At 39.7% G+C, this 15831-nt stretch overlaps 3 protein-coding genes across 3 annotated transcripts; all 3 read left to right on the forward strand.

Annotated features, from left to right (window-relative positions):
* The first annotated feature begins 3209 nt into the window (after positions 1–3209).
* On the forward strand, positions 3210–4902 carry LOC113128068 (lecithin retinol acyltransferase). Its single transcript, XM_074933670.1, is given in 10 exon segments — positions 3210–3255; positions 3385–3455; positions 3458–3548; positions 3551–3608; positions 3610–3656; positions 3659–3760; positions 3763–3796; positions 3798–3843; positions 4553–4829; positions 4867–4902. Coding segments are annotated over 9 exon segments (648 nt in total). The 3' UTR covers positions 4706–4829; positions 4867–4902.
* Positions 4903–4976: 74 nt separating this feature from the next.
* LOC113128504 (lecithin retinol acyltransferase) lies at positions 4977–6862 on the forward strand. Its single transcript, XM_026303875.1, has 2 exons — positions 4977–5972; positions 6707–6862. The coding sequence occupies exons 1-2, from the start codon at positions 5487–5489 to the stop codon at positions 6860–6862; spliced, it is 642 nt and encodes a 213-aa protein (XP_026159660.1). The 5' UTR covers positions 4977–5486.
* Positions 6863–12519: 5657 nt separating this feature from the next.
* On the forward strand, positions 12520–13814 carry npy2r (neuropeptide Y receptor Y2). Its single transcript, XM_026303835.1, has one exon. The coding sequence runs from the start codon at positions 12520–12522 to the stop codon at positions 13630–13632; it is 1113 nt and encodes a 370-aa protein (XP_026159620.1). The 3' UTR covers positions 13633–13814.
* The last annotated feature ends 2017 nt before the right edge of the window (positions 13815–15831 follow it).

Here is a 15831-nt window from a genome sequence, read left to right on the forward strand (position 1 = left end):
GACATGACTTAGGGAGGAAGAACTTTAAGTTCTATCGTCTTTTGCTGACAGAAAGTACAAAACTACAATTGTATTTCAAGGCACAGTGTTTAAAGATCATACTTATAGTTAGTATTTACTAACAGTTAATTGGACTAGGCTTTGACAGAAGAAAATTTAGCTCAACATAGAATCTAATATTTTTTGGGGTTGAGCTCCTATTTGGAAACTTGGCTGCACTGGTTGATAAAACCACTAGTGGGAGTAGAAACACAATAAACCAAACATACATACATATAATCCCTTTGAATTTGAAAAGTGTATAAACAATCCAAGCAGAGTGAATTCTCAAAAGATCTTGGTAGTTCTAGTTGAGAGAGTGCAGTCTTCATAGACTTCATAGTGATGTCTTTTAAAGGATGTTGATATGTGTCCACATTGCCCAAGAATGTATATCTAACCACACTGAGTCATAAGTAGGTGAGGCTCACTAAAAAGGCCTAATATTTCATAATTCATTTTTTTCAACAGAAATGAGATAATTTGTGGTTTTGCATAAAAACAAAAATCAATACCATATGTAACTCCCCAAGGCAGAATCTGAGTATTTTTTAAAACCTATTTTCTTTCTCTAATCTGCAGGGAAAACGTGATTTTGTGAGAAAACAAAGCAGCTTTTCACAGGTTTGATTTATAAAGAGCACATGTGCCCCTGAGCCAAACAGTCTGGCACAAGGCAGATCAAGGGAGCTGAGGAAGTAAATCTCCTCAGTGTTTTCCATGTAAACAGCAAATGTTAACTTATGTTTGGCAATTAGCAGTAAATTAATGATTATTATATATTCTTTATGATCCTTACACAAAATTCACAATATTCTTATGATGCAATGTACTTCCTAAACCAAGAATGCTATTCATTGATAATTTATTCAATAAAACGCAGCATTACAGCTGTTCAACACATAAGCTTTGCAAAAAAAGACTTTTATTTTGCCGTCATGCATCTTATGTATCAAACTGTAGCAGACAGGCCACTGACCTCACCTCTACAAGGACTGAAGACAACATGCCCTGGTGTGGAGCAGCTGCTTTAGAAGTGAATAGATCAACCACGGTCAATGCAACTTTCCTCAATCCTCAATACCAAGAACCAAAGCTAACAAATGTAACATGCGCTACTGGTCATGACTATACTGTTGAAGAGTTTCTATATGACAGACATTGAACATATGGAGAAAATTGGTCTAATAGTTGTTCATAGAATTAAAGGGTATGTAAATGTTATCACACATCTCATTTTACATCTTTCATCTATCACAAATCTTCTTCTAACAGCATTTTTATGATGCAGAATGTCTGTCTGCTAATCTATTTCAGTGATCTATCACTTTATTGTTACAACTTACGTTTTCACCAGTGAGTTCTAACGATATTGTCAATATAAGTAGTCTAGGTAAGTGTTTTTCTGTTTTGACTGAGTAATATTTACAGCTAATGCCACAATGGTCTATGCTACCACAGACTGGCCTTATCACTTCAGTATTTTGTAGGATGTACAGCCTGATTGTTCTTGTAGACAATGGTTAACCAGTGGCTACTTCTCAGGCACACAGGCACACACACACACACACACACACACACACACACACACCTCTTTTTATTACATCAAAACAAACAGTGAGATATATGTGACAAATTAAACTTAAGAGCTACATCTGTGAGCACCATGTTCATATTAGATGATGAATCTTATCTTTGTGTGGCTTGATTTTATTATTTGGAAAAAAAAGCCCAGGACAGATAGAGAGCCTTGCTGACCTGAGAATGAACTGCCAGGTCCATGAACCCAAACTGCGCTGAACCTTTGCTGAACTGGCCACGTTGTGTAAAAACACCAGATGGAAAGTGTCTCATTCTTTCTTCAAATGCCGTGAAGACATGGGCACTCTCTCTGAACAATGTGTCCAGGATGTTAAAATGTGCTTTGGGCTATTCACAGACACTGATGTCAGGTTGACATCCGTGCACAGCTTAAATCAGAAAGCAGTGCAACTTATATACAGTACCAAGTTACTTGTTTTCTTTCTAAGAGGGGGGGGGGCAGTTGTCATTCCCCATCATTTACCCTGCAAACCAAACCATATTATGCTGCTGAATAACTGTTTTTCTGAAAACATTCAGCAAATGTCAGTCAGTAATCAACTTAAGCTTCAGGACTCAAAAGCAAAGTCAGCATTGTTCACAGGTGGTCTGAGCAGGAATTAAATTTAAAGAGCTACAGGTCTGGAGCCATGTGACCACTGGCTGTTAATCTACCCAGGACAGGACAGGGAGGCAAAGGTTTGTTGTAATGCCACCACAACTTTCATTACGAAAAGATGCTGTGGTCACTGACGATGTTACTAAGCAACTGAGCTGACCTGGGTATGTTGCTCTCATTAATTTACACTGTCATTTAGATTTATTGTACCTCGTTTCATTTGCTTTTAGCTTCATTTGCTTGTACAAGTAACACACGTCTCATGTTTACATCATAAGTATATAAACACTGAAATCAAAAGGTGATAAAAGAAACTAGTTCCTCACATAGATTCATACACATACACTAAAACGTTGCACATTGATACAGATTTTAGGTTTAACTCTGACTTATGAGAAATCTGTGTTTACATTCACCATGACTCATTTGACAAATAGAACAGGATAAACTACACTACATGTTTTTATTACACACACGTCTACATGTTTTGTAGGTCAAATTGACTTATACTAAGCACCACAACGTGCCCAGTGTAAGGGATCTAGTCCCAAGGTCAGCAAGGACAAACATTAGGAAATAGTTCAAATGAAAGCAAAGGTTTTTATATCTGTTTTTTTTTTTTCCTTTATGCATCACCCAAATAATGTGTCTTTGGGACCACTACAAGTAAATGGGAGACTGCTTGAACCCTGAAGCAATATGCTGAGCTTCAGTGTTAGAAACATAACAGTAGGCTACACACAGTGAGCACAAAGTACTGAACCTTTTGGCGATAATGTTACCCCACATTTCAAGTAGAAATATTAGGCCTATACTAACTGCACATTCTGCAAAAAGCAGATTTACCTTTTTATACTTTTCTACTGCTGATTCTTTCGCACATAAGCAAAGTATAAGTATGAATTTCTCTTGAAATTAATATGTTATAAATTCATAAAACACTGGTATCATAGTGTGCTACTATTTCATCATGCTATCCATTGCAGGAGAAAGAGCGCACGGGACTGAACGCACTCGTGCGTAACGCCACTCGTGGCCAATCGTGACTTGGCGATGTTCTCCGAACCTTCTCTCCTCCTCGTGCCAGCGAGGATAAAACGCGCATTTCAGCGACAACACGCACTTTTCGATATTTCCCACGAAAGCTCTGGTGGAGAAGCTCTCTCTTCTCTCCAACTTCAAACTTTTTGAGTCCAGGACGGTGAGGAGCGCGGTCCACCCAGCCCCATACGGAGAGGAGATCTGATGGAAGTCCCCAGAACCATGTTCACTCAATTCGGCTTTTATTTAGGTGACAATAAAGTTGCTCACCCGACATCCTTCCCCTGCTTACAAACGACAAGACGCTCATTAGTTCTGTCATAACAAACGAGACTCATCGTCGACTGCATCGCCAGGTGCGCCACAGTACGCGTGGAGGACTTGGGTCCAAAATACTATGTAACCGTCTGGATAGGACGATGAAGGCGCAAGCATTTCCCAATGAAGATGTCGGCAGAAGAGCAGAAAAACTGGTCGGAGCGGCCCGTACAGTCTGCTGTGGAACAACTGTGAACACTGTGACTTACTGCAAATATGGATCTGCAACAAGCCGTCAAACAGAGGTGTAGTCCCCACAGCGTTTCGACGCCCGAGTGTGGAATGAAATACCTAATTTACTCTAATTTGCATATCATGACACATGTCCTTGGAGCTATTAGAGTAGGCACATGTCCAAATGTATCCTGCTGCATTAGAAACTATGACATAACGAGATGACTTCTAACAGAAAATGTATGCTGTAGTTTAATCTACATTTACGTTTTATAATCTCTTGTATGGAGGCTGAAATAACATTTTTGAAGTTCAGTGGGTTCGACCTGCTGAGCTTCCACTGCCCTCAATGCTTCATGCATCCTGTATCACTAGATACAGTAGGTACAACTATGATGGGGTAAAGTTATGTAGCCCTACATTTTGTCTGTGTCAATTGATCTGAGCCTGTTTGATTACACCTTACAGGACCATCATTTAAGAGAGTAATCAGCTAATGATACTGTAGGTTCACCCTGAGAGAGTCAGCCACATCTCAACCTGTGGTCTATTTACTGAGCATCAAACTGCAGTGACACCTGTTATATCTATATGTTGCACTGCTGTATTGAAATTTGGCACACGGGTAAAGCTATTTCAACTGTTATATTGCTGATATGGTTACCACCAGTTCAAACAGTTTCCTGTTATTATTGTGACACTTGAAAATTTCTTCAGCTGTGGTATAATATTCTAAACATCACTAGTCAATTAAGCTCAACCTGTTTTTTTCTGCTGTAGTTCTGTACCAGCCTGAAATCAGTCATCAGAGACCAGCGCAGCGTCACTTTCACAGGAGTACTTGGAGTGATCTCAGTCATCTGTTTTGGTATGGCACCTTCAACTACATTACCCACAGTTCTTATTCCCTTTGCTCTGTGGATGGCTGGTTAAAGAACCTCTGCACACAAGGACCCTGCAAATTGAACTCTTCCTTTTATTGTCTAGACAGTGTTGAATGTTTTGCGTTATGAAGTGTCTTAATAGTTTCCTACATAGAACACACACTTGTCATCTCGTGAAAGTCTGAGCGAGTTCGTTACATTCCCTATTAGATATAAGTTAATGATTCATTTTTGCTAACATTTGAGCTACAACAACATCCTAATGTGTATATCATGGTTATTTTGTAGTATTGTACTTATAATGTTGACAAAATCCAGTGAAAGCAGTGGCCTATAGCCCCACAAGCATCACTGCTGAGTGTTTTCTAATACTCTACCTATGAGCATTAGATTTTTTTATATATTGTGATGGAATTAGCTAATGTGATATTACATTTCATATGTAATTACATTTGAACTGTGATGTGAACAAATGTAAATAAATTTACCACAAAGTGCTGCATAACAAGACAAACAAGGGCTGCATTTCAGACCATAACTAACAAAGACTGCTTATTTGGGTATGATGGCTCCATTACATGACTGTGGTCGGAGGATTTAACCTGCTGCCAAGTCAGCCTTCTTAATGAGGACCCTCCAGCTCAACAAACCACGAACAAAGGTTGAGTTTCAAAATCCCACCACAGAATAAGGTGATTAGAGAAAGCTCCTTTATTTCTGTCAAAATGGTATTGTAGTATTGAGCAATAGCTAGTCCTACTAACAGCTATAGCCCCTCCCAAAGCCAGCATAAATAAAACACTCAGGTGCCAGTGCTGCACGCTGCCATCATGTTTCTCTACCAGCTACTCAACTTGTTTTTTGTAGCTTCCAAAAAGGAGGACGACCCTAAATATGACCTGTCCCTTTACAAGCGTGGTGATCTGTTAGAAGTTCCCAGGACCTTATTCACCCACTTTGGTATCTACTTGGGTGACAACCGTGTGGCTCATCTTATACCAGACATTTTGCCTCTGATTTCCAAGAACAAATCTGCAATTGCAAAGATGGTAACCAATAACCGCCTGTTGGTAGGTGTTATCGCCAAGGTAGCCAGTGTCAGAGTGGACTCTGTTGCAGATTTTGCTTATGGATCAGAGATTCTGGTCAACCACATGGACAAAGTCTGCTTCCAGCCTCCACTGGATGGGGATGAGGTGGCACGAAGGGCTGAGAAACTTCTGGGACCAGTCACCTACAGCTTGCTGTGGTACAACTGTGAACACTACGTCATGTACTGCAGATATGGCATGGCTATCAGCTACCAGACATACCAGGTAATGTGGCTGGTCTGCTGGCAGTAGGAAAACTAAAGGACAAGTTAAGTTAATTTTTACTATAAGTCTTACAATGATACTAATGTGTGCATAGAAATAGTTTTTGCCAATAACTATTGATGGTGCAACCGGTGCAGCGCTCCAGGGGCCTAGATCATCCTTACATTGGAATCACATGAGGAACGAATCATCATGGACAGGAGGAATAATTACAGGGACTTTAATTAGTGACTTTAACTCCTTTAATGTACATATATTGTGTGAGTATTGTTTTGATGGGTCCCTGAGCCAGTATTTAGGTCCTGGTTGAACAGCTCTTTATTTCTCAAAGTCATCATTAATTCATGTGTCTAATTTTGTATCATAGAAAAGGGTGAATTAGTAATGTCACCTGCAAAACTACAGAGCATTTACACAGCTTTAGTAATAAAGAAGTAATTGGAAAATTTGTAACACTCTGTGTAATAGTGTTAATCTAAATTTACCGTGTGTACTAAGGTGTGTGACAGAGAAAACAATAAAAGTGGCTTATTTAATTCTAGAAAGTAAACACAAGGATATTTTCACAACAGAAAGTTACTTGTATCTGTCCAATGAACTAAACATTAATTTCACTACTAGCTCCCCCTAGTGGTACTTTACCCCAAAGTTAATGTCATCCTGGATATAATGAAGTCTTTTCCCTGATACTACACTACTTGTGATTTACTTTGCTTTAAATTCTCTCCTTGTAGTTTTGCACCACAGTACGGAAGATGTTCTTCAGCAGGATGAGTGCCTATCTGACTGCGCTGTGTGGTGTAGGAACCATGCTGTATCTAGGCTGTGTGACGCCACTGACACTTTTACTAAACCTGCTCATTTCTTTCACCATCTGGATGGCAGCCTAATAGCCTCTGCTGAGACAGCCAGGTTTTAATTTAACACACAGCTGGAAGCAGAAATAAGGTCCTATGGTTTTGCTGTGTGTCTAAAGGCACTGGGAAACAAAAGTGTTCACTACAATAAAATGTCATGATTTGAAGTTTTACTTCTTGGGTTTTTATGCTCTTCTGTCTTTACCCTCATATGATGTTAATTTGCTCCTATTGGTGGTGCTGTTATAAAACCCATTTTCATCTGTAGGATGCCTGATTTCTCTCTTATTGATCGTTGATGTTCTCCAGAGTGTGAAATTCAACAGTAATGTCATTTAACTCTACTACCTCGTAGATTTTAAATGGACTTTGACTCAGCTCTAAGGTGAAAGTGTAAAGATTGGAATGAAGCTCAACAGCAAAATGTTAAACCTATGGATATTTAACATACAGTGATGCTGTATGTAACCAAAATGTATATGAATGTCACAATGGGTACTTTTGACTTTAGAATAATGGATAAAAGCCATTGATGTGATAATGCACAGATCATGCTGTAGTTGAAATATTGGCTTGACAGAGGGCAAAATGTCTCATGCTGTTGGCGGTGCATAAAGAAAAATATTATTTGTAATTAAAACATTCTAACACATTTGCAAAACGGGAAGACATTGACCCTGCCCAATGAAGTAACAGTATTTAAAGACATGATAGGATTAAAGTCAGTTTCGCTCATTATTGCAATGTAATCAAATTTCTGCCATTGTAAGTACCAGAATAGCGTTTTGCCCAAGGCATTGTTCCTCAACCTTCTTTTAGCAACTGCCCTGATATTTCAAAACAAGACAAATTGTTCACATAAATAGATTCACTGAGATACACGAGGCACTTAATAGTGATTATGAAATATTAATACAAGAAACTGAGGTCCGTCCTTCTCTACGTGTCCAAGTTACTTAAAGAACCACAATGTAACAATGTAGGAAAGAGGGAGAAGGTCAGTGTGGATGAGGGCGTCCTAGAAAGGTTTAGGAGGTTGATAAAGCACATGATAAAGAATAAGATGATAAAGAATGTTAAACAATGCCCACTTTACTTAACCAGACTAAACCCCTAAGCTAAACAACACTTTACTTTTACTCACTCTTGCGTCTCACTCACAATTCACTCACACTGCACTTCAAAATTCACTTGGTTGCTATTTTATACTAGATCACCTGACTCTGATTTTAGTCATGATTATTATGGCCACTAGAGGTCATAAAACAATAAAATGTAATTGCATAAATTTTTATAACCATTATTCTTCAATACTGCAGCTCCTAAATCACCTAGATATATGTCCCACACATTTCCAATGTAATACCTTTTTTTTAATTTGGGAATGTTCATGAAATTATAATACATGTTCAGATTATGCTGACTGGACAGGAGGCCACCAAAGCAGTAGTCTTCAAAATTGAGTTTGGCTTCAGATAAAGGATAACTAGTTCATCATTATTGCTTAGAGTTTCTCCATGAATCAAAAACAAAAGTGAAAAATCATTTTCCTCTTCATTTTTCATTTTCTTACATTGAGAAAAAACACAAAATAAATATGTTTATTCTTACAGTCGCTTGAACTGATCTGATTCCTCACTCAGAAAATTATAACAGCTGCTGTTTTCACAGCTTTGTTAAATGCTATGCATCAATATGGTACAGCAGCAACAAGGAATATAAGCCAAGGCTGGTAGAAGGTAGAGTTGTAATACTGGTCTAAATTGACCACACACAAACACTTTCTGCATGTGTAAAACAAGAGCAATATGTTTGTGTTATTTGAATCCTGATTACCTCATTTAGATTCACAAAAGGTGTATCTAGAGATGCAGGTACCAGTAAACATTCCTATAGAGATGTGTAAAACCTGCTGAAACATGAAAATACCTTTAATTTTGGATTAAATCCAAAATATAAACCTAAATTATTACAATCTACTATTCTGTTATCCTTCATATTTGGACATTTGTCCTTGTACTTACGGTGTCTCTGTGTAGCATGTCTTCTCTCCCCTTGTCATCTCTCTGGTGCCACTATCAAAATAAAGGAAAAATTGTTTGTGTGTAGAAAAAAAATCTTGTCATTTGTGGCATGGAGTATGAATTTGGACATTGGCAAGGTTTTTGCCACAATAGATAATACAACATCAGCCTTATCTGAAAAACCTATGTGGATACTACATTTTCAATTCATTTTAACTCTATGAGTGCAAGCACAGCAGTATATAAGTATATATAAGTATATATTCCATGTATTCAAAGCTTCCCTTATCTAACCACTTCAACTTTAAATGGGCTTTAGATTGTGACATCATACAGCACTGTAGAGAACAGATGACATGCAGTCGATAATTTTAAATATTCTTCACTTAATGGCTGTGTGTCGCTTTGCATATTAATGTCTCTACTGTCCATAATGATCAATGTGCACTGATTCTCTACAGACACTGTCTAACTCTGCAGGTATGTGCTTCTTGATCTCCTCGTTCTATCAATAGTGCTGTCATGTTGAATTTTGGGTTGTAACTGAATGTTGTTGTTTGGTGCAGTGGGTAGTTTTATTGTATAGGATGTGAGCTGGTTTCTATATCTCCACTCTAAGTGGGATCAACAAAGCATGAAGCAACAAGGCAACAAATTTCAACTCATTTACATTTGCACTGATGTTAAAGTGCAAAGGACACAGTGCAAGTATCCAAAATTAGAATATTACAATATTTTAAATTCTCACTACAGGCAGACAGTAATATTGTAGTTAGTAACATTAAAAATTGTGGTGGCCCTGAAAGGAAAACAGGACATTTTTTGTGCTAACATTTATGCTGAACAATTATTTACAGGCTGCTTCACCTCCTAAAATCATGGGGGAATTTCTACCATTGTTCTTGGGCTTTTTCATTATTTCACCATCTGCTTAGCTGCACTATAGGCAAAGTGGGCTTTTGCCAATTAGGGAAGTTATTCGACAGTAACTCCATTTCTAATGTCCACATTATGTCATGGTCAAACAGCGGTAATCAAATTATCAGACTAATTACCAACCACTGGCTTAACAGTTTGAAGCGAGTCAGCTAAAATTTACTACATTTTAAATTATAAATGCTCATTGATTATGATATAAGATGTTAGAGTTACTGCACAAAATGAGGCCACTAATGATATTTATTTTGTGGTTGTGGAGTAAAGTCAATAAAGCTTCAGGATTTTATCATCTTAATATCATGGCGGTTTCTTTTAATTTATATTATCTGGGCCACGATGATGCAGTTTTCACAGAAACATTTTCAGTATTTCTTCACATGGCTGTAATCTGCTTCAAAACCGAGTCCTGATGAGTTGATGTGCCTCTTATTAAAGGACACAGTGTTGATCTGCATGTAAATCATGGTCCAGGGAAAAGATGTTGTCTGATATGTTAATTCCTGACCCTGCTCATGCAGAAAGTGTCTGGATAATGATGTTTGTTTTGTTTGTTATTTATTTGCAACATGATAGTGGACACATTAAAGAGTTTGTTTTGCATATTTAACAGGAAGCAGTTTAAATTATGTTTTTCCACACAGTTGTGATCTGTATGTGTGGGAGCCCTTAAAGGATGAGTACTCAGAATCACACCCAAAGCAGATACATTTCCAGCAAATCAGGACAAATTCTATCAATGATCTGTTAAGGCCAGTTACTGAGATTTCAGTACAGATGCTCTGTGCACACTGTGCATTAGTGCTTTCCATTAACTTTCCTACTTTTGGCACAACAAGGCTGACATGTAACAGTAGCCACTGCAGCATGAGCAGACGTCTACGCTGACAGAAAGAAATGAGTAAAAACGGCCCAATGTGAATCACAATTTGAGGATGTAGGTCAGGGAAGGTCGCGTTTCCTCCCCATTACTCAACGCGCCGCATCAGTCGGTCTCAGACTGGGCAGGTAATTGCGCCCTCGGTGCCAAACGGGCTGCAGCGCGCACTGGCAAATGTGGCGCGTTTTGCTGTTGCACGCACATTTTTTTTCTTCATGGAAGAAGATAATTTCGTTTCTGTTTGATGGATTTACATTATTTTCTTTATCCGCATGTTCACCTGAAGAAGAAACACACCACTGAACTTCTCTGAATGCAGAGACAACGCGAGGAATCTAATAATCTCACTCGGCACATTAAGGTGAGTAGATCTCGACCTGAGTAAAAAAGCTTTCATTTCATTCTTAGATTTCCCAGCGTGGAGCGATAAACTATAGGCTGCTGCTTCTTTCTTATCTTTTTCTTAACGAATAATTAGCACAAACTGTATTTTAACATCTAAAGAAATTAGTTTTGGTGTAGTGGACACGTGAAACGGACGAATAACAGCACTAGGATCGTCCTAACATCGGAAGTTATCAATCATTCTCCCTATTTATGCAGCATCACCGTGCTCGGTGTGTATATACATGAAGTGTGTTTGAAGTGTGTGTTCATAAAAAAGGAAGTGTGTGGAGTTTTTGGATGGTAGAAGTCAACACCTACAAACACACACAGCAGTTCTCGTATGAGCAGCTCCTGGCTGGATGAAGTCATCAATTCAATTCAATTCAATTTTATTTGTATAGCGCCAAATCACAATACAAATCATCTCAAGGCACTTTACAAAAACTAAAACTAAAAACCCAACAATTCCCTTATGAGCAAGCACTTGGCGACAGTGGAGAGGAAAAAACTCCCTTTAACGGAAGAAAAAAACCTCCAGCAGAACCGGGCTCAGTTTGGGCGGCCATCTGCCTCGACCAGTTGGGGTGAGTGGATAGAGCAGAGAGAAAAGAACAGCAACAATAAACAACAAATAGACACTGCAAGTTGGTGGGGCCAGTAACTGCACATCAGCGATAAACAGCTCCAGGACCAGGGACACCTGCAGAAGGTACAGAGAGAACAGAGAGAGAGGGAGAGAGCACAAACTAGGGGAGAGAGAGAGCACAAGGTTAGTAACATTCAATGGTGGAATATACATGAGGTGGGAGGGGGGGGGGGGGGGGGGGGGGGGTAGGGTAGGGGAGCTCAGTGCACCGATGGTCCTCGGGCAGTCTAGGCCTATAGCACCATAACTAACTAAGGGATGCCAGAAGCCAGCCCTAACTATATGCTTTGTCAAAGAGGAAGGTTTTAAGTCTAGCCTTAAAAGTACAGAGAGTGTCTGCCTCCTGAACCCAGGCTGAGAGCTGGTTCCACAGGAGAGGAGCTTGATAGCTAAAGGCTCTGCCTCCCATTCTGCTTTTGAGAACTCTGGGAACCACAAGTAGGCCTGCACTCTGAGAGCGAAGTGGTCTATTGGGATAATATGGTACTATGAGGTCTTTAAGGTATGAAGGAGCTTGATTATGAAGGGATTTGTATGTGAGAAGAAGGATTTTAAATTCTATTCTATATTTTACAGGGAGCCAATGAAGAGAAGCCAATATAGGAGAAATATCAGCTGACACTTATTGCAGTCACGGATCAGAAAACGCGTCCGTGTCACAGTAACATGTCCATGGCTGTGACAGAGTCTGTAGTTCTTTACTGTCAAATAACAAATCACTGCGCCCTGCGCTGCGCAGTCTTTGACATGTGGCATATGTGAATGGAGCTTTAGAAACCTGTATGTCCGTTGTTTCACAGGTTGGCTTCAGGGAGTCATGGAGACGGTCGATCAGCTAAACACGACTCAAGTGGAAAAGTCATTGATTGAAGTCAAGTCTTCCAACTGCTGCTCAGCCACGAGCACAATAAGGCCCGAGGACGCGCTGAAGCTGGAAGACAGCACCAAGCTGCTCGGGGTCCAAGTCATTCTCATCCTCGCTTACAGCACAATCATACTGTTTGGGGTCATCGGCAACTCCTTGGTGATATACGTCGTTTACAAGTTTAAGAATCTACGGACTGTCACCAATTTCTTTATAGTCAACTTGGCCGTGGCAGACTTGCTCATGAACATGCTGTGTCTACCTTTCACCCTGGCCTACACCCTCTACGGAGAGTGGAAGTTTGGTCAGGTGCTGTGCTTCACGCTGCCCTGCGCCCAAGGCACAGCTGTGCACGTGTCCACCATCACCCTGAACATCATCGCCCTGGACCGTCACAGGAGCATCGTCTACCACATGGAAACCAAGCTGTCCAAAGACACGTGCGCTGTGGTTATTGTCATGTCGTGGGCCGTGAGCGCCTTGTTGGCCAGTCCACTCGCCATCTTCAGGGAGTATGGCACCTTCGATATCTCACCAAACAAGTCTATTCAGGTGTGCGCAGAGAAGTGGCCAGGAAGCAGCAAGAACGGAACCGTGTACAGTATATCGATGCTTCTGGTTCAATACGGCTTACCTCTCGCCATTAACTCTGTCGCTTACATCCGGATCTGGAATAAGCTGAAGAACCACATGGCTCACGGAGGCCGAAACGACCGTCATCAGCGCAGGAAGAAGACCACTAAGATGCTGCTGACCGTGGTGGTGGTCTTTGCTGTCAGCTGGCTGCCCTTTCACGCCTTCCAGTTAGCCGTGGACATCAACAGCACCGTGCTGCATATGAAGGACTTCAAGCTGCTCTTCACTGTGTTCCATATTGTGGCCATGTGCTCGACGTTTGTCAATCCCATCCTGTACGGGTGGATGAACAACAACTACAGGTCAGCCTTTCTGTCTGTGGTGAAGTGTTACCGACCCGTCACTTTGAGGCCAAGAAGCACCAAAGGCAGAGACACACAGAAAGAGGAAGACAGAGTTTGTACAGACTGCAAATCAACAAATGTCTAAACTGCGCAGACAGAGTACACTGATAAGGTTTTGCAGAAATGTGAAATTTGTATTTTGTTTTGATTTCAAATGTTGACCTCTAGAGCAGAGACAAGGGATGAAAATGATATATGGGCTGGAAGAAATGACTCTTAACATTTTCCCAAAGGCCTTTAATATGAAAATGACTGAAAGGAAGGCTAAACTGGCCCAAAGACCAAGCAACAGGCTCATTCTCAATAACCTTTTCTAAAGGTAGTTAATCTCTATTTAGCATGTGTCATTTTTCAGATTGCTCCCTTTGACATAAGTGGTTTGAATCTTAAATTTCGTGAATAATGTCAAGGAGAGCTCTGTTCTTTTGTTTTAGGGACAGAGTGAAAATGATTGAGGTGGGAAAGGAAGCTGAAACTTACTTTTACATATTTATAAAAGGACAGATGGAAAAACCATTTCCTCACAATCTCAAAGTAATATAAAAATAAAGATGCAGCTATTCTGTTTTTGAATAAAAAGCTGCAACACTGTTCAGCCTATAAGAAAAGGAACCAAACCTAAATCTAATCAGTACTGGCTGCTCTCCCCTTTGCCTTTAAACCAGCAGCAGTTCTCTTTGGTTTGACCTGCACAGTGTCTCCTGGTACTTTGCAGCACCTTGGAGAAGCTGCTGGTTCTTATGTAGATCCAGGCTGTCCCAGTGTTTCTGTCTCTACATGTGATCCCAGACTGACCCCACACAGATCAGGGCTCTGTGGGGGTCAGACCATCTACTGCAGGACTCCTGCAGGTTCCTCTTGCTTCTGAGAGTAGTTCCTCATGGGTTCTTTATGGATTTGTTATTCTCAGTGGGCTGCACAGTGAACGTGCGATTAATCAGACACCTGATGATGTTGTGTGATAAGAATCTAAAACATATAAAGTGACTAAAACGTCTGCACACTATAAATAATTTCTGGGATGAGAAAAACTTGAAACAACCTAAACTGTTGTCTAAACAAAGCAAAACCAAAATGAAAGACACACAACCTCTGTCTTTCCTCTGACCATTTGTGTACAGTCCCAAACAATGCCATATCTGTGCTTGTCCATTCTTGCTGACGAAGGGGTTTGGTAAAATATAACCTACTTTTGCAGCAGTGTTTGTAAATATGATTGTGTTACTTATGGATTAAAGTACTTTTCTATTAAGTGTTTTACATTATTTTGTGTCTCATAAATATTCAAGCAGGTTCATTTCTGTTTAGCTCTGTGAGATAGTCTGAGAAATAAAGGAGCATATGGGCCTATCACATCTAATACTAACCACAACAACACTATATGAATTCACACATGTATCACATTAAATAAAGCTGCACACAGCTGCTTCTGTACATTCAGGTAAGCAGTAAACAACCAGACCTTCATGTGAGTAAAGACTCCATGACATCAAGTATAAATCTGTTTCCCTCAGCATAAAATTGAGTCAATGTGTATCTCTATCAATATTTAAATCTTCCCTACTGTGCTAACCAGGATGTTTGATGTCACTGGCCCAAGATCTAATTTATGTGTATTTTCACTTCTATGGTGACAGAATTATTAGTAATGTTATTGCTAAAGCATTTAGCACTTAAATAAACAGCTAGTTTCAACAAAATTCACCTTTCTAAGTTGCTAGAGCTACAGCAGAGTAACTATAGCAGAAGAACACTTCACATTAACAGTGCTTCAATATATTATTGGCTTATTTAAGTGCTAAATGCTAACATATTAGTAAACAACTAACCAACCAACAGAAGATTGATCCTACAGGCCAGTCAGGAGCTAAAATGCCAAACAGTGATTCATTTGGTGAATCACTTTATACACTTTATAAACTACATGATAAATTGATTAATTGAATAAACAATCAACAGATGAATCAATGTTAGTTTTGTTCTGCTTGAAGAACATTTACTGTTTTCTCCACACAGACTTACTGAGAAAACAGTGGAACATGACCTGTTTTGGGTTTTACTTAGCAAAGACTAAAGACAAACAGTATAATCTGATTTATGGAACAGGAACGATGGCACTGACAAAAACAGACACTGAATATCCAGCTTCTGAGTATGGAAATGAAATGACTGCCTGTGATTTTAAATGATGAGTCAATAGTAACTGTCAGTATTCAGACATATGGCCTGGAAACTGGCAAAGAGTCGTGTGTTGATGTTCAGTGGAATTTAATTGATTGAGTGA

The sequence above is a fragment of the Mastacembelus armatus genome, chromosome 1, assembly GCF_900324485.2.
Source record: "Mastacembelus armatus chromosome 1, fMasArm1.2, whole genome shotgun sequence".
Classification (NCBI taxonomy): domain Eukaryota; kingdom Metazoa; phylum Chordata; class Actinopteri; order Synbranchiformes; family Mastacembelidae; genus Mastacembelus; species Mastacembelus armatus.